This window comes from Nipponia nippon, unplaced genomic scaffold (assembly GCF_047370975.1).
Source record: "Nipponia nippon isolate SJK-2023a ecotype South Korea unplaced genomic scaffold, ASM4737097v1 scaffold_6, whole genome shotgun sequence".
Classification (NCBI taxonomy): domain Eukaryota; kingdom Metazoa; phylum Chordata; class Aves; order Pelecaniformes; family Threskiornithidae; genus Nipponia; species Nipponia nippon.
In genome coordinates, this window is record NW_028262380.1 from 59811920 (window position 1) to 59835840 (window position 23921).

A 23921-nucleotide genomic window follows, 5' to 3' on the forward strand; every position below is an offset into this window, starting at 1 on the left:
CGGGACAGGGCACGGTGATGGCCATGCTTCCCGCTCGCTGCTGGGGCCATGTGGAAGAGAAGAGGCGAGCGGGATGGGGACAAAACCAGCCCCAGGGTGGCTGGGAGATGGACACAGCCTGGGGAGGCTGGGACCAATCCTTCCACCCAGGAGCAATGAAGCTGGAGGCAAAAGGAGGATTTTGCTGGTCACTTTTGTGCTGTTCTGCTCCCAGGGACCTGGAAGCTGCTATGCTGTGCCAGTCTCCCCGCAACCACATCACCCATCAGGGATGGCGGGTCCCCAGGGAAGGGTCCCCTTGGCTGCTCCCCCTCCCACCGTGGCCAGAAAACCCACAGCTAAAGGGCACGCTGCAGCACCAGGCACACGATGCAGCTAGGGGGCTGGAACAGCATTGCTAAAAGCTGGTGCTTTTAAAATAGCTGATTTTATGTTGCAGTCGTTTAAGAAAAGGAAACTGCAAGTCGGATGGGGTTCCCCGGATGCTGTCCTCTCCTGCCCATGTTCATCATCCTCTCTTCTGTTTGGTACACATGCAAGACAAACTTGCCTGCAACCTGGAGGAAATATTCATTGCTTGTAGGCACGGAGCATCTCTGAAAATGCAATTTCTTTCTCAGGAGTGGGTGAAATAGGCCAAGAGGTTAAAAATGACCGGGGACCTGAGGGACAGGCAAGGGGACAGGGATGCAGCCAGGCACAACCCAGCGCTGAAACAGGGGCTATCGGACGTGAAACAGCTCTGCTGTGCTCCAGGAACGAGACTGACAATCAGGTGGGACCTGTCCGGGAACAGCGGCAGCAAAACTGAGTTAAATCTCTTTGCTCAGCAAAATCCTTGGAGTTTGGCCGTCAGGTACCACAAACCCAACGCAAGTGGGGGTGGTGGGTGTTGCAGCAGAGAGAGGTCTTACCTACCTGGATGTGCGGGCAGAAAACAAGGAGAAAAAGAGAAGGTACAGAACTGTGATCCCTCCTTGAAAAAATGTTATTTTAAGTCATAATAAAATAATTGCAAATGGTTTCTCGTTCTCTCTCAGATGCTGGTTGTAGTGATTTGTTATAGAACGACGTGGTAGGCTCTGAACCTCGCTGTCCCCTCTTACCTTGCAGTCTCAGTACAAAAAAAAACCTGAGCCAGCGATGCCAGAAGAGGAGATAGTAAAAACAATCCAGGTAATTACAGACAGGAGCAGAGATACCTGAACTGGCGAGCGGTGGCTTCAGCCCCTCTGTTATACAGAAAAGATGCCATGTTGGAAAGCAGCTCCTGAGCCAAATATGGTTCCCTGCGTGTGGTCACTCTGTAGTTTTGTCTTCCACAAATCTGCCTTTGAAACCTTGACTCTTGTGACATCCACCGCATCTCACAGCACATTGTACCTCCCCTGGGGATTTGCTTTTCCTCCACAACTTGCTTTTTTTGGTGTGGGTGTTTTTTTTTTTTTTTTTTGAGGTCCCTTACTTCATGCACTGAGATACTACCAGCAATTCATCCACATTGATCTCCCCCATCCTTTGGGACTCTATAGGCTTTCCTCATAACACAGCCTCCCCCAGCTGTGTATTTCTAGGCTGAAGGCATGTTAGTCTATTCACGTGCTGGATTTTCCCCTGCTGGTTTCTCTCTCAGCCCCTCGACATCATGACCATCTTGCTACAGGAATTTCCTTTCATTCTTACTCCTGCTGTTGCGACACAGCACCACCAGCATGTCTTTTGGCCCCGCTGCTCTTGCCAAAGACTGCTCCTCTGCTAATGTCAACAACTTGTTCCTTTAATTTGTTCCAGGCATTTTCTTCCCTCCCTAAAGCTCTTGCACACCTGATTACTGCTGCTTGGATATAAAGCCAGGCCTTCCAATTGCCCCTGCTTTGCTCCTTAAATATTTCCATTTGTGTGGAAGCACACAGGTTTGTTTTTTGTTTCCCCAAAGCATCTCTGGTCTGTTAGATGACTCTCTAATGACACCTCTTTCCTCTTCGTAATTCAGATAGCAGCTCCTGTGAAATGCATAGGGGCATCAAACACGCTTCAAGAAGTGCTTTTGTTCACTACTTTCAATGAGGATGAGGTTTTTTTTGTATTTATATCTTTTGTCCCTGGGCTCAAAGTGCAATCTTAACCCTGCCCTCGCTGCTGTAGATATGGTGCTTGTTAGCGGCTGAAGAGATGCAACATAACCAGCTAGGGGAGGCTAAAATGCTGTGCCCCAGAAGTTTTGTGTAGACCTACACTGCTAAGACCCTGGGAAAGAAACAAGTATTTGGTTATGAGGCCAGAGGAGGGATTGCAGAATTAACTTTGCCCTTACAAGCAACATCTAGCAAATCAGGGCAGGATGAGTGCAGCTCCCTTATAAACACCCTCGTAAAACCAGGACTTTGAATCCCTTGATATGAATGCAGTGCCCCTCTTCCCGCTGCTTGTCGATGCTGAGGTGTGCACATGGCAGGTGAAGCCCCGGCGGGGATGGAGGAGCCGTCCTCCTCATGGCTGTGCGCAGACGCCAGGGAGCGGGGCCGTGGACCACAGAAGGGTTTTCCTGCTGGCTTAGAGGCAGCAGCTCAGGCAAAGTCCTTGATGCTTACAGTAAGAGTGGCCAAGGGTGCTCCCACATCGCATGCAGAGGCCCAGACATCCGAGCTAACGACATCCAAAGCAGGGAATGTTCCTCCCTCTCGCTCCTCCAGCCTCAAAACACCTCGGGCACAGGATAGAGCAGCCCCAGCTGAAATCCCACCCAGGCCTCCAGTGCAAACAGAGGAGGAAACACAAACCTATCCTGGCGAAATACCCCCTGGGATGAAATGGCATCCCTCACAGTTACGAGGTGAAGCACAAGTCCAGATCTCCAGACCTGATTTCCTGGGAGCAGAGGGGCTGCCTCTATTTGCCTCCCAGACAGCCGCGCAGAAATGCTCCTCCACACTTCAATTGGCAGCAGATGAGGTGCTCCCCTCCGCGTCCCGGACCAAGCTGCGATGGATCAGCTCCAAAACTGCATTATCAGGGGAAAAGCAGTCTCTGCCTTCCCTGGATGCTGAAAGACAAGAGGAGTCGTGGTCACGGCAGTGCTGGCAAGGAGGCTGTCTCTGAGGCCACGTGCCGAGGCCGAGGTGCAGACTTCCCACGTGGATACACCTCCAGGGAATAAGTGGCAGGTGTACTGCTTGTGTACCAAGGCCCAGGTACAAACCTCGTGCTAGCAGCTTCCAGTGTCAAACAGCAAAACTTCACTCCTGCAAGACACAGATGTGACTTAGGACCTTGAGCAGGCTGCATCCAAGTAAGAAAAAGTTATTTCTGATAAATTGCCCCTGGCCAGAGACGAGCTTTGCTCTGCTTGCAATTTCTTTTTTAGACCAGAAAGCCAGCAAGAAGCTATAGTACAGCAGCAGGTTTATGCACAGTTGGTGGATTCAGTCAAAATTTAGCAGGGATTTCAATTTAGTTTTCATCCCTCTGCAGAGCTATGAACACACAAATGCATTATAGCATGTGAATACATTACTACGTGTCTCAGTGCAATGGCTGCTGGCCAACCATTCAGGGGTCTTTGCCCAACTCCTCCCCGGCCCAGCAGCAAACTTATTCTCTAAAATAAATCATTGGCAAGCTGACCTGGCACAAGGAAAGGCTTGGCATGGGAGCATGAGCAGCAAACACGCATGAGAAGGTGGGAGGGAGAGAGCAACTGCCCCTTTCCGGGCTGTTGAGCCATTAGGTGAGTCCCATCATGTCTATACCCTCAGTATTTGCAGATTTGCCCATCTCCATAGCCCTCAGCTTTCCCTTGGAGGTTGGACAGATGCTGGCAAGACAGAGGTGTGCCATATCTGCAGCTTCGGCAAGTCTTTGCTGCTGCACCTCACTGTAGAGCTGGCAAGGACAGGGTGCAGCACCTCTTCTCCACCAAAAATGCACAATTCCTAGCAGGGACACAAAGATTGGTCTGGACCTTCTCTCTTTTTTTTTTTTGGCTTTGTAAAGTGGAACTGGCTCCAGTGCAAGCCACCCCGCTGTCTACACGTTTACACGCCAAGGTGCCCCTGCAGCTTTGCACAGCAGCGAAGAGAGTTCATAAAATCTTAACCTCAATCAATAAAAATAAGTGAAATGCTATAAAGCTAGCCCATGGTACTTTTGTCCTGCAGCTGCAAGGTAGAGATATAAAGATACAATTTAGCTGAGAAAGGTGGTTATGGTAGGCTATTGCAGCTCATTAACTTTGTCTGGAGTTTCCCTATTACCCCTGGGGATTACATGGGAGTAGGCGTTTCAATGAGCACTTGCACATGTGCCTCTGCAAAATTGCTCAATCCACTCACTTCTGCCTGTACTCAGGGATCAGCCAACCTTGCTATTTTCCCCATCCAGCCTCCCCTCCCCCCCCTCAAAAAAATGATAGTCAAGGCTAGCAAGTCTGCTTTCGGTCCAGAAGCTGCTTTATTGCAGTAAGTGAAAAGGAAAACCACAGAGTCATTTGGCGCTTCTCAGGGCAAAAGCTTCCCTTTTCTACCCTGGCACTGAATTTTTGAGGTGCTGGCTGGCATCAAGGTTTTCTAGAAATACAGGTGCCATGTACACCGTAACCCCCATTCAGCAAAACGGTGAAGAGGCCCGTATGTGGAAAACATTAGTTTGCATTGCCTAACTTTTGCATAACTCGCCTTCGTCTCAAAAAGCCTGTCGTTATTTAACAAGGCGGGAGGTTGCATCAGTGTCTACAGCACTTCTACTTAGTAATGAAATATGTGAAATATGTGAAATACAGACACTTAACACCATCTACTTTCTTCAGCCCCACTTTGCTCTCATTTGCTGGATTTTGTCCTTTAATCCTCTCAAAATGCTTATCTTCTCTGCATTAAGAGTAATCCGAGTATAGTCTTTAAAAGCTGGCCATGGAAACAAGACAAATTTAACCCTCTGGTTCCCCTAGTAATAGCTCTCATTTGCTGCGGAGGAATTAGTTACTGAGGGGTTAGAAACGAAACCCAAGTTCCCATCTGTCCTAGCTCACATGAACATAGTCTTTCAATAGCTGCTGGAAAAGCTTTAAGTTTCTTATAGGACTTCCTCAAATAAGCTAAATTAGCTGAAAAAAGATATTATCCTGAATACGAAGGTCTATGGAGAGATCATAGTGAAACTCCTGGCTGTAAGGCCAAATTACTGTTGACACGTGCTAGCATAATTGCCCTGAATTCTGAGGCTTTAGAAAAAGTCAGGTTGAATATTATGGACAATATTTAAAAACCGTGGAGGTGCATCTTTAGATTCCTATATTTTCAAGTCATGAAAAACTTGCCCAGGTCTCCAGAATCGAGGGCCACACACCCAGCACAGGTAACATACCAACTTTTGAAAAACTCTGCAAACAAACCACAAGATTTTCTCTTTGTTCCTGTGGACAGTTTATAAACAAGCCTATTACGTAACAAACAATTTTGTTTTGCCAGCTGGGACCCTAAAGGGAGTGAAAAATATTTTTGGCAGTCAGACACCATATTTCTGAGCTACAGGATGCAAAGTCCTTCTGAGAATCTGGCTCTGTAATAACGTTATAATATACCCTAACATGGGGAAGACCATCTCGACTATTGAATTACTGGAGCATAATAAAACAATGAATAATCCCCGAATACATGCCTTGTTGTGATCATCCCATATTGTATTACTTCCTCCTTTTGAAAAGCCCTGTTCAGAGGGTAACTTACTTATTTAAACTCCTTCTGCCCGATACCAAACCTCACCAAGAGCAGCCCCGGCACAGAGGAGGTGAGCAGCAAGAAACAGAAGCAAACCGGTGTAGCAAATTGCACCTTGCAACTCAGAGAGCAATGCTTATGTACCTTGGAAGACTCCGCTAGGTAAGAGTTTTTTGCTGCATGGTGTTCGTTCCCCAAATTTTGTTGGATTGAGCGTATCATTACATGCATGGGTTTTAGTTGTCATTTTGGCTCCCGGTGGTTAAGAGCTCCTTTCAGGACATAGCACCTTACATTCAAGCACTGACTTTCCAAGTGAGAGCCACCCCAGGTGTGGGTTTTGCTCTGAGAAGCACCTTTAGGGGCCAGGAGGGCCCCAGACCCATGTTTAGACACCTGAATTGAGCCCACAACATGACCAGGTTGGTGGTGATGTGCCCCAGACAGTAGCAATGAGCTCCCTGCGTTGAGTTGTCTGGGAGCAGTCGGAAACCACCTGGCACATATCGGAACAAACTACATGTTATTATTGGCATTATCATCACCCAAATGAAGGATTTGCTGCCTTCTCTCAGCATGGGAAACATCAGCACTTCTAACATCTCACCCTGAAAAAGGATGCCGCTTCCAAGTCAGCCACTTAAATGTACGCTGTGGCCTCTCCTTCCTTGGCCTGCCTCTGGCATCGCTAGCTCATGGGCGCAACGCAAGCGATTTGTTTGAGTACCACAGCTGGCATCCAGGGGACTGGACCACTTGCAGTTTCTTCCTCTGTAAAGATGCACCAACTTGAATTAATGGTGAAGCCTGGAGAGGCAGCAGCTCTCCACAGGGGCTGGGGCATGACTGCCAGTAATTCATATTATTTACCAACAGGGACATGCCTGTAGAAGGGTTGAGGAGGCTTAAGGATGCCTATGGTATAATTTGCCACTGCTAGTCCCACCGCAGGTGTCCCTCCGCTTTGTGTTGCCCAGGGGTCTTGCCCCAGTGCTAGCAATATCTCCAAGCAAGCACTCCGGGTAGCATTGCTGCCTGTCAGCTAAATAAGCCCGTGTTGCTTCTGGAAAGAAAGGTGGAGAAAGCTGGAAAAATAAGAGAAATACATCTTTTAAGTACAGGTAGGTTTGCTGCCATAAGTAATACAAACATTACCGGTATACAGGTACCACAGCTGTGGCAACTGAAAACAGGCATTTTAAAATCAGGTATGGTCATACATTCCCCAGCAAATCTCAGTATTTCTCCAGTGTTGGCAGCGTGCCACTTACTTGCTGATACTTATAGTAAATCTGCCAACATTTACTGATACAGTAATTACACAGTTGGAAGAGACCCCCTGTTATTTGCTTTTATTTCATGGCAAGGATTCCTCAGAAAAACTACAAAAGGTATAACAAAATAAAGGATGAAATTCTTGTGCAAAGGGAGTAGCTTGAAGGCAGACATTTGACAGCAGCGGGGATTGCTGCCACCCTGCTAACCAGGGAAAGGAGCTCCCTCAGGGGGAAACTAACAGTGTACAAGGCAGAAAGGGAAAAGTGAATCACCAAACATCCTTTTCTGTCTTTTCAGACCTGAGACCAAACGTGGGTTTTAAAGGCCCCACCTGTGCAACAGCAAACTCTTGCTTGTGCTAAGAGCGCTAGTAAAGGGCCATCAAACACAACACAGAGGTGCAGCACTCCCAACTGGAAGAGAAAACTCGCAGGCTATCTAGCCCTTAACCCTGCCATGGCCACCAAAGCCACTGGCTCTAAGAAATACCTCCAGCTGCTCCTTTTTCAGGTCGCTCTTCTAGGGCCTGCCTTCTGCGGGAATGTGTTAGTCTGGCCAACAGAAGGCAGCCACTGGCTGAACGTGAAGATAGTTATACAGGAGCTCATCCGTCGCGGGCACAGCGTTACCATCCTGGTGTCCAACGCTTCCCTCTTCATTAAACCCAGGGCTGAGGCCATGGAGAAGTTTGAGGTCTATAATGTGCCCTTCAAGAAAGACACCATTGAGAATCTGATCGATGGTGTTGTGGCACTGTGGCTGAATAACAGGCCAACCACCCTGACCTTCTGGCAGTTTTACAAGGAGCTGGGAAAACTGTCCAAAACCTGGCACCAGATGAACAGGTTGATGTGCGACGCAGTGCTAACCAACCAAGAGCTGATGGCCCACCTGCAGGGGTCTAGCTATGATCTGCTGCTGTCAGACCCAGTGACCCTCTGCGGGGACCTCCTGGCTCTCAAGCTGGCTGTTCCCTTCATCTACTCGCTGCGCTTCTCCCCGGCCTCCACCGTGGAGAGGCACTGCGGCAAGATCCCAGCCCCACCGTCCTACACGCCTGCAGCCCTGTCCGAGCTCACCGACTGCATGTCCTTTGGTGAGAGAATAAAAAACATTGTGTCTTACCACCTGCAAGACTACGTTTTCCAGAGCTACTGGGGAGAATGGGATATCTACTATAGCAAGGTCTTAGGTAAGCCTTCTGCTACTTCACTTCTCATTACACAGCCTCCTGCCTTACGACCTGCAGAGCTAGGAACCTGGCAGGGTGGCAAAGTCAAGGTCGGAGAGAGGTCAGCAAGAAGTTTGTCATTACATCAATTATGTGGAAAAGGGAATGAGCCACTTAGAGTCCATCAGTTGCACCTACTCCCCCGTCAGGGTGCTGTGCTGCTATGTCATTGCATTGAGACAGGCATCGGTGGTCATCCCAATTGATGGATTTGACTTTTGCCATAATTATTTTTAATGTGGAGGTTGAAACAACTTCCACACCATATAGGGCCTTCAGCAAGGGAGCTCGGCTTACACATTTGCCCCTCCAATGACTGCTTGTACAGAAAGCAGCCAGGAACAGAGCTGTTTTCCTAATCCAGAGTATTGTAATAAGGAGGGGGGAGCTGGTGAATTACGAGCCAGCCCTGCCACCCTCAGTAGCAATACTGAAATGCACTGTTGCTTTGTAACAGAGACTTCACTTACATCACTGGTCATATAAAACCAATCCTCTCTGCACAACACAAGTTTTATTTAAAACATACCCTCCACCCACAAGCAAACAGTGAAAGCAACAAGTCTTTCTCTGCAGGCTTTGCTTCTGGGCTGTTTTGAGTAGAAAAACATGTTTATTTAAGTATTAATCACATGTGATCAACATGCCATTTTACTAACCTCACACTGAGCTCATGAAAAAGAGCACTTGCAAATCTCTCAGAGTTGGATTGCTTGCACATACCTGCATGCTGCAGGACTCCAGAAGTACACCCAACTGTTGTCATGTGCAGAGTAGATGAGATATCTCAGCTTGGTTTCTCACAGCCCAGCTGCTTCCATCACCCTCATTTTCACCCTGGAAAGGCTGCTCCAGGCAGCACGGAAGCCGTAGCAAAGTCTTGCACAACAACATTAGGAAAACATTGCATAACAGAGCTGGGCAGAAGCCCAGTAATGATGATTTTTAGCACAGTGAAGAGGACTTACATTATTTCTTAATTGCACATCAGAAGGGTGACCGTAAATAAAACTGTTCAACAGATTTCCCGGTTCAACTTATAGTGCATAATTGGCACCTAATGGCAGGCAGGACAGCCCACACCGTCACCTACCAGCTCTGGCCTCCCACGATGCATGCTCTGGAAAAGGCAAGTTCACATGAGGACAGTCTTTGATACTGGAGTCACTTGGCGTGTAGTTTCATCCACTTCGAGATGCCACTTTTTAGCTGCAGCCCTGGATCACCACCTTAAAGCACTGTAAAGAGATGCTCAGTGGCTTTATAAAGCAAAAGGGTGCCCACGCAGTGGGTGAACATCTTCGCTGCACACCCAGCTGTGCTTCAGAGAGCCAGAAGAATGAAAAAGTCACCTCTTCTACCAAACAAATAACATGGAGACTGCAGTGAGACAGGCAGGAGGGCCAGGATGACCAACAGGACACAATCCTCGCTGGACTGAGCCCCCCAGGGCTGACAGCTCTCCCTGCTGCTCCAGAGGAAGCACATCTTCCAGCTGCAGCAAGCTATTTACCACCAGATGGTGCAGCTGGTCCCAGCCACCTTTTTCCCCAGGAAAACATGCCATTACTCAGGACAGGACTTCACGTCAGCTACCTTGGCTCCCTGCCCTCCGGAGCAAGGCAGTCATGCATGCCCAGCCCCTGGGAGCGCTGCTGCTCGCTGTGAAGGAAGGCCACGGGGGCATTGCCTCGCAGGGCAGGCTATGGCTGGGAAGGAGGTGGCAGTGCTGTGGCTGCTGGCTGTGCTGGGCTGGGGGTCCGGGGGGAGGGTGCTGGTCTGGCCAGCTGACAACAGTCACTGGCTGAACATGGAGTACATACTCCAGGAGCTTGTGGTCCGGGGCCATGAGGTGACTGTGCTGCTGCCTTCGTGCTTCCTCATCCTCAACCCCACACAGCCCTCACTCTTCCAGTTTGAGGTGGTTGAGGTGCCAATCACCAAAAAGGAGATGGCTGCCTTCCTGGAAGAAGGTTTCCATTTTTGGTTTTACCAGGAGAGAGCGCTACCTGTCTGGGAAAGTCTTTACAAGCTATCTCAACTGCTGTACAAGCTGGAAAACATAACCAAAATCATTTGTGATGAAGTCGTGAAGAACGAGGTGCTGCTGGAAAGGCTGAGGGCATCCACCTTCGATGTCCTCTTGGCAGACCCACTGTCACCCAGTGGGGAGCTGGTTGCTGAGAAGCTGGGTATCCCCTTCGTGTACACCATCCGGTTCTCCATAGGCAACACGGTAGAGCGGCTCTGTGGGACACTCCCAGCACCTCCTTCCTATGTACCAGCCACCCTAAGCCGCCTAACAGATAGGATGTCCTTCCCGGAGAGGCTAAAAAACATCTTCTTCTACACTGCGCAGGATATCTTATATCATTACCTTCTCTGGGGAAGCTGGGATCAATACTACAGTGACGTTTTAGGTAAGGCTGCTCTTACTTCCAGAAATTACATCTGCTGTACACACAAGAGTAAATACCCAGAACTTAGAGGTTAAGGCACAAATTAGGAGCAAGACAGCCCTGAATTCACTCTCCTTCCTCCAAATTCTGTGTCAAGTCAAACAATCCAGGCAAGTACAAATGTTACGTGTTAATCCTGACCTGCTACACTAGTGCAGCTGAGTCCGCAACAGGTACTTCTAGGATAGGTAAAACAGTGCTAAAGCCACTTGAAATAGAGCTCATCAGTCATAGATGAATCATGACAAACACTAAGAACAGCAAAATAATACTATATACCCACTAAACACTACTACTGAATTAAACCTTTTGAAGTAGAAATAAAAAATGGTTTTGCAAAGCTATACAACAATACTACCTTTTTTCCCCTAGCACCCTTCTTGCTTGCTAGCTTATCTCAAAATGAGAGATAATGGCCTCCTCTGGTCTTTTAGAGGCTTGGGAGAGCAGCTGAGCCCCAGTTTGCAGTGATAAAAGGCCCCTAGCAGAGACAGGGTTCTTTGCTTTTCTGAAAGCGTCTAAAAGAAATATTAGAAGATAGTTCTATTTATTTATAAGATTTTCCTTTTTAAAATAATAGTTGCGTAATTATTTTCACATTTCTGCTCTAAGTGATTATTGTAATGCTTAAAAGGGAACGGGGCAAACATACATGCATCGTCGGTAGGCAGATAAAATGGATACTATTTCAATATGAGACTGGTTTTATTTATATTTCACTAGTAGGGTGTAATTCTGCTAAGAGAGCTAAGTTGTTAAGATATCCTACTATTAGAGTACTTAGCTGTGTGTTTACTTGTGTTGTTTATCATGTTTGACAGAGACTAGAAAATGTTGTGCTGGCAGAAGCATGGTTTGCTGCTCTCCTGTTGTGTAAGCCTCAGAGCTGCCTGGATCTTGTGTTGTCTTTTTTATTGTTAAATGTGAGGTTTAGCATTTAAGGCTCCATGTGCACTAGCTGTTTTGTTAGCTGTGTTAGCTTAGCTGTTCTCTACCCTGACTGTGATATGCTTTGATCTGGAGTGTATCCAGTCCCGAAGGAGGTGTGAAAGGAAGGGGCAAGCATCTCACAGAAACAGGGCAATGTCCCAGCTCCTGTAGTGCATGCATGCACCTTCTCTTTCTCCTTGGAAAATCTTCTTCAGGGTTCTTCTTATTATTCTAGCTGCTTTCCTAGAGCTACCTGAAGGCTTTTTCAAGTGATGAGGTTGAAGCATGATGAAAGACTGCTTGCTCCACTGTCAGTCTAGTTAGGGGAGCTCATGTGGTGGTGCTGAGCTCCTGGAGGAGTGCTCAGGCCCTGTTTAGACCCAGTCTGAGCCTCATTCGCCCTCTGCTCAGGAGACAGCAGCTGCCTGTTCTTTTCCCTGAACACATGAGTAGCACCAAGCATCTCCACTACATCTGCAGGATACAGTCAAGAAGAGAAGTCGTGTCTCTTGTCTTGGCACTATCTGTCCTGGACTACATGATACAGATACACTGATGCCCGTTTGCAGCATCTTCCCAAAAGAAGGCACAGAAGCAGCAAGGTGAGCAAAACCTGTGCTCCTCACCTCCTCCTGTTTCTCTCCTGGGGTGGCCTGATGCTGGAGTCATCTCTACCAGGCCTGTGTCCTTCCAGCGGCAGTGCTGTGCGTCCACAGCATCTGGGTATAGAGAGGACAGAACTAGAGCGCCCTGTGGGCTAGTTGTGAATCACTGCAGGACATTGTGCACCTAGTAAATGAGGAGATAAAAATTGTAACCAGCTTTACAGGTAGTTTGGTTCTTACAGGGCAAAGAAGCAAATTTGGGCTGTAGTCAAGTGATAAGATGGGGTTCATATTGTAGCTGTCAAAAAAGTCCCATGGGCTGCTCATGTGCTTTCCCTAGCCTGAGCTCCTGCTTGGTACAGGAATGTACCTTGAGATCTGGTATGAGGGTATACTGATTTTGGCTGGAATAGAATTAATTTTCTTCATAGTAGTTTGCATGGGGCTGTATTTTGGATTTCTGATGAAAACAGTGTTGAATAACACAGGGATGCTTTAGTTATTGCTGAGCAGCGTTTACACAGCATCAAGGCCTTTTCTGCTTCTCACCCCACCCCACCAGCCAGTGGGCTGGGGCTGCACAAGAAGCTGGGACGGGGCACAGCTGGGACAGCTGACCCAGACTGGCCAAAGGGATGTGCCACACCATCTGATGTCGTGCTCAGCAAAAAAAGCTGGCGGGGGGAAGTTGCCCAGGGCTGCTGTTGCTCAGGAACTGGCTGGGCATTGGTTGGCTGGTGGTGAGCAATTGTTCCTTTTGCATTACTTGTTTTTCTTGGTTTTATTTTTGGTTTTTGCTTATTAAGCCGTCTCTGTCTCAACCCATGAGTTTTCTAACTTTTGCCTTTCCGATTCTTTTCCCTTCCTACTGTGGGGGAGTGAGAGGCTCTGTGGTGCATAGCTCCCTATCAAGATTAAACACAGGGAAAGGGCTTCTGGTCCTCACATGCTGCAAAATGAGCTTTGTAGCGGGCAGAAACAGGAGTTGCTGTCATTTCCAGATCAGCTGTGCCTCTAGAAGAGACTCCAGAACGGGATTTGCTGCTTGCCCAGTCCTCCCATGAGTGTTGTCTTGTGTTCTGACGTGCCCTCTTGCCAGGCTTGGCACCAAGATCTCGCTTTTATTGGCTGGCTTGCACACTGGAGCAGCAAACTGCTTCCAGCTCAGTCAGACTGGAGTTGTACATTGACTGCTGAGATGATGGGGCCAAGGTTCCCCTGGCTGCTCTGGGCCTACGCATGCTGCTGGAGCGGTGGCTTTTGTGGGAAGGTGGTGGTCTGGCCCACCGATGCAAGTCACTGGATCAATGTGAAAGTGCTGCTGGAAGAGCTTGTTCTCCGGGGTCATGAAGTGACTGTGCTGGTGCCCTCAAGCAATCTGCTCATCAACTACCGAGACACCTCCTCTCCCTTCACCTTTGAGGTCCTGCAAGTCCCCTTTACCCAGAAGACCCTGCATGCTGTGATGGAGGACTTCCTCAATTTCTGGATGAATGAGGCCTCTAATCTCTTCCCCTGGGAGATCATGTGGAGGATGAAAAAGGACCTGGAGGTTTTTACCAATATGTCAAAGCAGACCTGTGACACCTTGTTGATGAACCCTCAGCTGATAGAAAAGCTGCAGCAGGCCAAGTTTGATGTTCTGATCGCTGACCCCCTGTCTGTAGGTGGGGAGCTCGTAGCAGAAATCCTAGCAATTCCGTTTGTCTACAGCTTCCGCTTCTCTGATGGGAATGTGGTAGAGCGGCTGTGCGGTGGGCTCCCGTCCCCACCTTCTTATGTGCCTGCTAGCACAAGGGGGATGACAGACCAGATGTCCTTCGTGGAAAGACTACACAACTTCCTCTTTTACTTTTACACGGATTTATTTTTCTTGAAGTTCTGGCGAGATGAATGGGATGGGTACTACAGTAATGTCTTAGGTAAGGCAGCTGTTGAGTGGTTTCTCCTCTTGCATAGGTTGTGCCTTTTGAATGTTTTGGGAGCTCAATGCTGTTGTCTCAAAATACTCCTTCTCAATGGCCAGCAGAGATGGTAATCAAATTTGGTCACATGGAGGCTGTGCTTTCCTTTTTAGGTCTGGTCTAGTCTAACAGACACCAGTGCAGTTTTGCTCTAGTTCCTCTTGAGGATCTTTAGAGCACATAGTTCTAATTTTTGTCAATGATGATACTGCTGGTGAGCTCCTGCAGTGAGCTGTATGCCCATTTTAGTGCTTTCAGAGGACAGTTGTTGCCTCTTCATCTTGATGACAGGCACTTCTACAATTAAGATGGTAGTGGATAAAGGCTCCAGGGCAAAACCATTCCCTAACTGAGTGTAAGGCACTGGAGACAGCTCCGTTGACAACACAGGGATGGAGTTAACCCTGTTGTAACCAGGAACACTGGCTGTCTCTGGAAAACTGCAGAGCAAAAAAGCACCCTTCATTCACATTGTGTGCATCGTCTGGAGGTATCATCCTGCAGCCCTGCGTAGTACAGAATGCTAAGCATGAGTTCATATTCTCCAATAATAAATGGTAAGAACTGTCACCTTTCCCTTTCATCCACCATTCAGAGTTTGAAATAGTCTCCTTAAACTATATATATACCTGAAATTTTTGTTCCAACCTAGTACAACTCAGGCTTGATTCAAAGTCTACTAAAGAGACCTTTTAATTCAATGGACTTTGAATCTTGTACAGAGTATCTATGTTTAGGCAGATAACGAGTGAACAGAAAGCACAAGGGCATCTATTCTGTTGCCCTCCAATCTCTTCCTGCATTTCCCAAGAATGCCTCTGTGCTCTGCAAACTAGTCCCTTCTCCCTGGATTGATCTTTTTTTTTTAAATACCACATAAGACTTAATTACACCTTTATATCACTCTACTTGTAATGCAGGCTTAATTTTCACTCCAGGAACTTTGTAACTGACTCATTGCTCTTTACTTAAAAAAAAAAATTACTGGTGTAAATTGTAAATAAGAAGATACCCTACAGATAATTCTTATCTTGCTGCTTATTTTGCTTGCTTCCTGCTTGCATTAGGCTGGCTTTGGACAATCATTTACCTTTTACTCCCCAGTTCCACTTTGTGGGGAAAATACTGCAAAGACATCTTGTGACAGGTACCTGAGAATATGTATTTTTGCAAATGGGAAGCTATAAAATAGTTTTACCAATTGGATTTTTTTCTGTAGATGGATTTCTAGAAACATTGGATTTTGCATAAGAAGACATTCAAAGCATCTATGGATTTGGCCAGATTTTCCCAATATATGTCAGAAGGAGCTGACCCAGTCCCCAGGAGAACTAGGGATGGCCGTACCTGTCTTTTATTGTAGTCTGAGCAGTCACTGACTGAGTCACCATTTGAAAAATGCCACAGAACTTTGTTTAAAAACTTTCCTTCTCCCTGACTGGTAATCATCACTTTGCGATTCATTTATTTTTTATTTGGAACTAAATTTTCTGTGATTGTTCTCTTCCCCAAAGGGTGTTTTTAATGCAAGCACAGGTAATGAAGTCTTTCAGTGGTACAAGAATGGCACTTCTATATCACAGAAACTAAACGCTTCTCACTTACTCCTGTACTGCTCTAAATTCATCCTGAAGGTTCAAAATCCTTTTAAAGATCATATTGCCTTGTTCGTGGCAACCTGTCAAGGCCGAACACAGGACAGGGCAAAGAACAGGTCTGGATTTGTCCATGTTTTCATTTCATGCACGATTTGATAGACTACACTGACTGGGAGTGCCAAAAGCCAAAGGTAAGGCAATCTACAGCAAACAAGACTGCTCCCATGCGTGTTGTAAACCCCTTGTACCTTGTCCACAGGAAGGCCCACAACCCTGTGTGAGACAATGGGGAAAGCAGAGATATGGTTAATCAGAACATACTGGGATTTTGAATTTCCACGCCCTTTCCTGCCCAACTTTGAGTTCGTTGGAGGCCTTCACTGCCAGCCTGCAAAGCCGTTACCAAAGGTATCCCGACTTTATTCTGCCATTGGTTGGTTGTTTGCCCAGCAGAACAAAACCTGTTTGCCTCCCTGGTCAACTGTGCAAGCCACGTCCTGAGAAAGCTCACTCTTAAAGAAGATGCTCTGCTGCCGGTGGGCAGCATGGAGCTATTTAGCAATCTGTGCGTACTTGTGCAAACTGAGGGCTGGGTTTACAGCCTGCTGTCTTAAAAAAGGATTGCTGAGGTCAGCAGGAGGGAATACAGTGTTTCTTTTAGGAAAAATAGGTGCTACCTCAGAGTAGTTAAGTGTAAGATTTAATTCTAAGATACAGACTTGCAGCCTGTGATAACTTTGAAATACCTGATGCAAAAAGGCACTGTGAAGGGACAAATTCTTTATAGACAAAATGGAGTCAAGACTTGCAGAAAGAGACGAGTGATGAACACTTTTTCTATTGTTGCTTAGTTTAAGACATCTTAAAGGGAGTAAAATACTCAGCATCTCCAGCCTACGCTCTGCTGCGACTGGCAATATTCAGGTGGAATTTGAAACTCCCAGATACTGATCATGGCAACACAACAAGCTCTGGTCTAGATTATCACTCCTGTAGAAGCCTTAGAGGAGGTAGGGTATTTTCAGTGCAAATTGTCCACTAAAAGAAACCTTCTCACTCTCTTCCTACTCCCCTGTAGCAGGGGTTGAGTTGGGGGAAATGGATAACCATTCTCTTTTGGATGCTATCGCTCCATTTCACATGACACTAACTAAAATAAGGAACAGGAAGACCTGTTGGTCTGATTTGTAGAAATTCTGTTTAGGTATTGCAAGATACAGAGAACTGGCTGACTAACAAAGTGACAGCAGTGACTCAATGAATCTCTGATCAGGATACTGAAAAACCCTGTCAGTTTTCAGCACTGTCCCTTCCTGCAGAGCTATGAAATGCAAAGTACTTGTTCCAGGAAAATCCAGAACCACGACTGACTATGCTAGGCAGGGTGTCACAGGGTATGGCCCTCCCACACCAGTGCCAGGATCCATTCCTGCTCCTTGCGCTCTGAAAGAAATGTGTCCTGAAACTGCTTGACTTGCTTTCAAAAAGACAAAGCTGCTGTCGCCTGTCTCAACTTGTCCTGCTCCTTCTTGGGGAGAAACTGTCTGTTTTGTACAGGGCCACATCTATCTTTGTAATGCCCTTCTATCAGTGGAGGTGCTCATACACCGCAATCATCTCCTCAATAAGCTAAAAAGGTTATGCGCTCTGTTCACAGAAATCTGTGTAATCTGCAGTGCATAATTACCCTTAAGTGTTTTCTGCCTCTCCTAGGAAATGGAAGAATTTGTTCAGAGCTCAGGGGAACACGGCATCGTGGTATTCTCTCTCGGGTCAATGGTCTACAACCTAAGTGATGAAAAAAGCAATGTGATTGCCAGAGCCCTCAGTCAGCTTCCACAAAAGGTGAATCTCCTTTCGAGTCTAAACCAACTTGCCCTGTTTTTTGTCGCTCCTGTTGCCTTCAGCGAGCCCTTTATGCTTGGACTGGCCTGGTTTTTATCTGCTTCCCTGCTGGCTGTGCCACAGCCAAGAAGCTGGGCTCCGCAGAGAGGCGGACTGCTGAGTCACCTCATGAGGAGTTCTGGCACTTCCCCTTCTCTGAACCAAATGTCGTGGAGGTGTGTCCGTAGGCCAAAATATAAAAACCACTCTATGCGATTTTTATAATAAGCACATAATAACTAATCAGAGCTAAACTGGAGCCAAAGCTATTTGAATTACTGGGAAAAGGTATGTGGGTTTGAGATAAAGTCCAACATTACATGTAATAATACAGAAGGGCACATCGCATGCACTATGTCTAACTTATTCTTCCTTTGTTCAAGGTCCTGTGGCGGTACAAAGGAAAAAAACCAGAAACTCTGGGCTCCAACACCAGGATTTATGACTGGATACCCCAAAATGACCTGCTTGGTGAGCCTGATTCTATCTGGGATGCATAGCGCCCTTGGAAAAACTGTTTCCTTCTTTGGTTTTCCACTAAAATGGCTTATTCGGGCAAAAGAACCACATAACACTTCTGGCTACAATTAGTTTTGCAGTTTAAGTAGCAGAGGTTTGCTCTTGGAGCCTTAATTTCCTAGCCTGCTTTTGACTTTAAGGTGAGTGGCTGTACAAGAACCATGGAAGATACAGACAGGCTGTGAAAGGAGTAGGGAGCAGTGGCTCAAGAAGGCAGCAATTTGAGCTTAGCTATAAAGATAGATCTCTAAAGCAAAAGCCTCTTGTCTTACAGAGCTCGGTGGCAATTGTCTGGAAGGGCTAAGAACTACCTGTAGGCAGGAGTAAACATCAAAGTAGATGTACTCTGGAGCTGGATGTGGCCTCTGCAGTTAATCTCCAGGACTCATTCTTCAAAATGCTTGACCTAAGCAAGGCTGTTGTGAACCCGGTATCATGTAAAAACTAGAACTGCACAACAGCAGAAGGGCTGAAGTAACTCTGGGGTAGTCTGGAGGAACATGCTGATTCACACATTACATTAAAATAAATATGAATGTGTGAAAGCTAAGCGTGCAAGCTCTGATGCTGATCCAGAGGTCAGGGCTGTTCCCTTCTCTAGCAGTGCATTTGCCCAGGTAGCTCGCAGTGCTCACCTCCCAGCGAACACAGTCTGCCACAGCTGCTGTTACACGTGCCTCTCCTTCCCTGTTCCAGGCCATCCCTTGACGAAGGCCTTTATCACTCATGGTGGGACCAATGGGATCTATGAAGCTATCTACCACGGGATCCCGATGGTTGGGATTCCTATGTTTGCCGATCAGCACGACAACATTGCTCACATGAGGGCAAAGGGAGCTGCAGTTGAGCTGGATTTCAGCACGCTGGAGACACAGGACCTAGTTGATGCACTGAATACAGTCATTAACAATTCCACGTGAGTTGTGTTGTTGCCTTACAGTAGGATGCGGTTATTAGAATCTTGGGCTGCTGATGAGAGAAACTGCTGGCTCTTCTGGAAACCAAAACTACAGAGTAGCTGGAGTTTGGGTTTCAGATAAAAACCACCTTTCATTACTGAGAATCAGCATTTCTCAGAAAGGAGAGATCAGTAATTTGATTTTCCTTATACTACATTTTATGATCTCTTTGAGAAAAATAGTTCTTGGAAAGCCCAGAGCAGCTCCCGAGACCGTTTTCTCCTCGCTCTCTCTTCCTTGTTCTCTGCTAGTATAAATCCTCTGGAGGCTCTGGGTGACAATTCTAGCTGTATTACGCCTACTCTGTCTGTAGCCACAACAATTGTTTTTCCTACCCTGGGTTACCAATATCCTTAGGTTACTGTACCTATCAGTCAGGAATTAGAGGGTATGAAAGCCTGGCAACTGGGATCCCTTGCTAAGGATAAGGCCATTGACAGAGGGACTGGAAAAAAGGCAGGAGTCCTCAGTCTTTGGCAGCGACTCCTGCCAAGTGTGAAGGACAGGTATCCCTTCAAGGAAGAACTTGCAAATTCCTGAAGCAAATGGACCAACACTGATGGAAGCGTCCAGTATCTGAGGGAATCAGCTGTGGTGGAGGTGAGCTGTAACAACCCAGATGAAATCCAGTGCATGCAGCTCCCCCATCAACCTCCCCCTTAGCTTTATTGCTGAGCATGACGTCCTATGTTATGGCACAGCCCTTTGGTCAGTTGGGGTCAGCTGTCCCGGCTGTGTCCCTTCCCAACTTCTTGTGCACCCCCAGCCTGCTCACTGGTGGGGTGGGGTGAGAAGCAGAAAAGACCTTGACCCTGTGTAAGCACTGCTCAGCAATAAGGAAAACATCTCTGTATTATCTACACTGTTTTCAGCCCAAATCCAAAACCTAGCCTTATACTAGCTACTATGAAGAAAATTAACTCTATCCCAGCCAAAACCAGCACACTATATTATATTGGAACAGAAAACGCTGCAAATGTTTCCATGTTGCTTTTTTTAAAGGAGTATCTGGAATAATTTTGAATAACTTTTCTTTGCAAAAGATTGGCTTTCTCTATTAATGTTCATAACCCAATTCTATGCAGACAGGAGTAAATTGGGCCAGTTTCAAATATATTTAAATAACATTGATGAAAGTAAAAGCAGGGCTTTCTACCTTCCTCAAGAGGGCTGCCAGGTGCTGAATGGGTTGTTTCAGCAATCAGTGACAGATCTCCTTGGTTTCTTTTTTCCCCCAGCTATAAGGAAAATGCTCTAAAGTTATCTAAGATACACCACGACCAGCCAGTTAAGCCTCTGGACAGAGCTGTCTTCTGGATTGAATTTGTCATGCGTCACAAAGGAGCAAAGCACTTGAGACCAGCTGCTCACCATCTCACCTGGTACCAGTACCACTGCCTGGATGTCCTGGCATTCTTGTTCACCTGTGCAGCTATTGTCGTCTTCATTCTTGTCAAGTGCTGCTTATTTTGCTGCAGGAGATGTGGCAGGATGGCAAAGAGGAAGAAAGAATAGACATCCTGTTCCCATCAGCACTTTTTCTTCTCCTAGGCTGATTCAGCGAGGCATTTATGCACATTACTTGGTGAATAAAATTATTATGATACACTTTAAGCTGGGCATATCGTGAAGCACCCTGTTGAACTGGGTGATGCTAAAACGCTGTTGTGGGGCTGAGCTGCTTGGTTAGCCAGCAAATTCCTTCTAGCCTAAATAAGATTGAATTACAGTTGCTTTATCCCATAGGACCCTGTTAGCTGATCACACACAGTCCCTAGAATGGTAATTGCTGCTCTAACTTTTCAAATTTGTTTTGGTGTATTTCATAAATTCAGCCTTCCCATGTGTGGCACTGTGGGTCCCTCAATCTGCAACTAGTCCCCTTCTCTTAACTCTGTCCTCTCCTATAATGTCACCCAGGCTCGATGATAAACAACCAAAACGCCTCTCCTGTCGGAATAGCTCTCTCCAGATTGTACAGCGAAGCTAAGATCATGGGCTCCTAAAAAGCACCCATGTGAACGGCCAAGATCATGAAAAACTAGGAGCTGCAAGTGGCTGGAAAAGCCTGTATCATCGCATTTTTACAAATGCACTGACTACTCCTCTACAGAGAAATTACTTTTCTGAGAATCATTTCTCTTTTCCATTCAGTATCTGCCTGGAGTCCTGCACGTGCCATCATTCTAACTGCAACACTATAGGGGTGTGAAAACCACCTTTGTCAGTAACTTGCCCATCTTAACCCCCAAATGCTTCTGAGCCACGCTAACTGATAAATGCAGGAAAACCTCTAGAGATGGAACTTGCAAAGAAGTAACATTACATATGGGAATAGTGCAACAGCCACTTGCCTTGCCTGAAAACCTGGGATGGAAAATAACGCTGCTCTTGGGTCAGATAAGAGTGGTAGTAAATGCAGCACTCCTGAAATTGTTCAAGGTGCACTTACTGATGAAAGCCTAAAACGATGCTACTTCAGGCCTCCTGTTCTAGGTAAGGTTATTCCACTGCTGTGCCAGCTTACTCAGGAAAGAACCTGCCCCAATGTTAACTGATATTTGCTGTATTCTAGATGCTGCAGAATTGTTTTCAAACAGAACAGGCTGAGAAAACAGGTTATATTTATTCACATAATAAAATTCCCTACACTACATTAACCTTTTTATCAGCATTGTCAATCTGCTTAAATCTCTTCATACTACAACATTTATAAAAGCTCAAGTGAATTGTTTCCAAACTAAAGAGGGGTTAGAACAAGACTAGTGCTTCTCATGGTAACTTCTGGTACACTGTTCCTATGGCCATGATGGAATCGTATGCAGGAACATGCATATTGAAATATGCACAGTGAACAGAAAAGGGAACAGCGTGACATTCAGGCCCCAGATCTGAAAAGTTTTGCTGTTAGCTGTTCGTAGAGCTGGGTCCCTAGGCTCAGCTCCACCAAGCTTGATCACTAACAGCCCCCATCGTCCAGCTCCTGCAAGTAGAAGATTTGCCAAGATGTCAGTTTGGTTGCCAGAAGGCCAGCAAGCTTCCTAGCATACTGTGTAGACACTGGTCAGATAGGGCTAACAAAGGACACGGGCAACAGGGTAGCTGGGAAAAGCTGGACAGAGAAAGTGCTCTGCAGTCACTTTAAGGAGGTGCTTCTTTCCTGCAACTTACCCAGAGATGTTTGGCTCATCTAGCACTGAATTTAACAAGTAAAAAAGAAAACCAACCAAAATCAAAACCCCCTCTTTCTAGAATCTGTATATAAAGCAGAGAAAGATACCGACAAATGGAGGTGACCTATGATGCATTTCTCCAATCAGACACAGTATGTGTACTGAATTTGATAGACTGATCTAATCCTACTAACAGGCTAACCTCTCAGTGCACAGTAAACTGTTTTGAGGAACCCAAAACATATGTTCAACTTCTTGTAGTGTTCAAAAAAAATCCCAACATACTCGCATGGAGGTCAAACTTTTTGCTTAGCACATCTAGATGTTTACTATAGCTGTGTAGACTAAAATATACAGAGCCTAAATTATCGTCAGAGCTAAAAACCGTGTGTTTCCACCACTGCCACACCGTGGCCAATCTTATATTGCAGTTTATAAAACCAGCTACAGCACTCAGCGCCGTGGAGTTGGAAGTCTTCAAAGCACATGCTACAATCTGGCTCTGTTATGTGAAAAGACACTGAAGAAAGGTTAAGAAGAAGTCCACCAAGGCAGTGCTACTCACACAGGTTTTGAGAACCAGGAAATTGCTGGAGAAACCGAACAACTTCCACTACAAGTTTTCTTTTTTCACAGTTTTACCATCGGCATTTAGATTCAAATACTTCCTATTTAAGAGAAATAACAAGTGATGCAGTAATCACTGCAAAGAAGACATGGGGAGAGTCTGGATCTTGCAGGACTAACACACTCCTGGGAAACAGGTATGATTATGGCCGACGACAGCCTATCAATAGCTCAGAGATCATTTGATTAAATTGAACACGTAGGGCCTTAATAACTCTGATTAGCTGCAGGAGCTATAAAGTTGACTACTACACTGTGGAAACAGAAAAGCAATTACCTTTTATTTCAGCAGTCCTTTTCCTAAGTTCAGGGTTCGGATCAATTTCACCTATCACAAGAACCTTTAAACTATTTTTGAACACAAATACTTTCCTAGAACTGCCAGAATCTATCAAAGCTGGCAAGCTTAGAAGACCAAGAAACCCGATCTGGAGTTTTAATCATTTCAATAGTTACCAATTTATTTTTGTAAAAAAAAATGGTAGCAATGTAGAATACAGCAATATTTTCTGGTTCCACACACGCAAGTTGTGAACATTCCAAGCAATGTGTACATTTTGGAGGGAGACTAGACAAGAGTATTGACCAAAATGTTACTGAACACGGGAAGATTTTTAAAAAAGGTTAAAAATTAGAAATCAATAGTGTCTTCTTAATATTGCTTTCATTACTGAAGACTGAAAAAACACTTGACTTTACAGATAGGGTTAAAAAACAAGGGCAGAGGGAAGAAAAAAAAAAGGCTGCTACAACACTGCCATACAGTCAAAAAAAATCATACTTCAATATTTGCATACTTGATAGCAGCATTCTCCCACTGAACCATGTGAAACTACAGGAAGAAAACATCAAAGCAAAAAAAAAAAAAAAAAGGCAGTTATCCATCAGTATTCAAAAACCTAGAATGAAGTCACTAAGTAGATGAACACTTATTGAGAATTAATCAGTATCTACATTCTTAGCTGTTTCCCATTCCGCTC

At 46.0% G+C, this 23921-nt stretch overlaps 1 protein-coding gene and 1 long non-coding RNA gene across 13 annotated transcripts; one reads left to right on the forward strand and one right to left on the reverse strand.

Moving 5' to 3' along the window:
• Positions 1–25: 25 nt before the first annotated feature.
• LOC148051506 (uncharacterized) lies at positions 26–9078 on the reverse strand. Of its 8 annotated transcripts, none has more exons than XR_015699935.1 (5): positions 8947–9078; positions 7482–7699; positions 6599–6799; positions 6322–6485; positions 26–3932 (listed from the first exon to the last, which is right to left on the reverse strand). It is a non-coding gene; the product is annotated as an uncharacterized LOC148051506 (long non-coding RNA). The 8 variants fall into 8 exon arrangements; XR_015699934.1 differs by having other exon boundaries at positions 6322–6502; positions 6585–6799; XR_015699937.1 differs by having other exon boundaries at positions 26–3043; positions 3200–3242; positions 6322–6799.
• LOC104021146 (UDP-glucuronosyltransferase 2A2) lies at positions 6791–23840 on the forward strand. Of its 5 annotated transcripts, XM_087737292.1 has the most exons (8): positions 6791–7810; positions 12329–12335; positions 13770–14139; positions 16039–16187; positions 17493–17624; positions 18047–18134; positions 18879–19098; positions 20380–23840. In XM_087737292.1, exons 1-8 carry the CDS (start codon positions 7449–7451, stop codon positions 20654–20656), a joined length of 1605 nt encoding a protein of 534 aa, XP_087593418.1. In that variant the 5' UTR covers positions 6791–7448; the 3' UTR covers positions 20657–23840. The 5 variants fall into 5 exon arrangements, 4 of the variants coding, with proteins under 4 accessions (XP_087593418.1, XP_087593416.1, XP_087593417.1 ...); XM_087737290.1 differs by lacking the exons at positions 12329–12335; positions 13770–14139 and adding an exon at positions 10011–10643 and having other exon boundaries at positions 6791–8184; XM_087737291.1 differs by lacking the exon at positions 12329–12335 and having other exon boundaries at positions 6791–7932; positions 13885–14139.
• The last annotated feature ends 81 nt before the right edge of the window (positions 23841–23921 follow it).

What these genes read in the sequence shown, in the direction of transcription:
- LOC104021146 (XM_087737290.1), top strand. Translation starts at nt 7,449, where the DNA reads ATGGCCACCAAAGCCACTGGCTCTAAGAAATACCTCCAGCTGCTCCTT. An exon ending in CTGCAAAGCCGTTACCAAAG is followed by an intron (nt 16,188 to 17,492) that starts GTATCCCGACTT and finishes TGCCTCTCCTAG; the next exon opens with GAAATGGAAGAATTTGTTCA. An exon ending in ACAGTCATTAACAATTCCAC is followed by an intron (nt 19,099 to 20,379) that starts GTGAGTTGTGTT and finishes TTTTTCCCCCAG; the next exon opens with CTATAAGGAAAATGCTCTAA.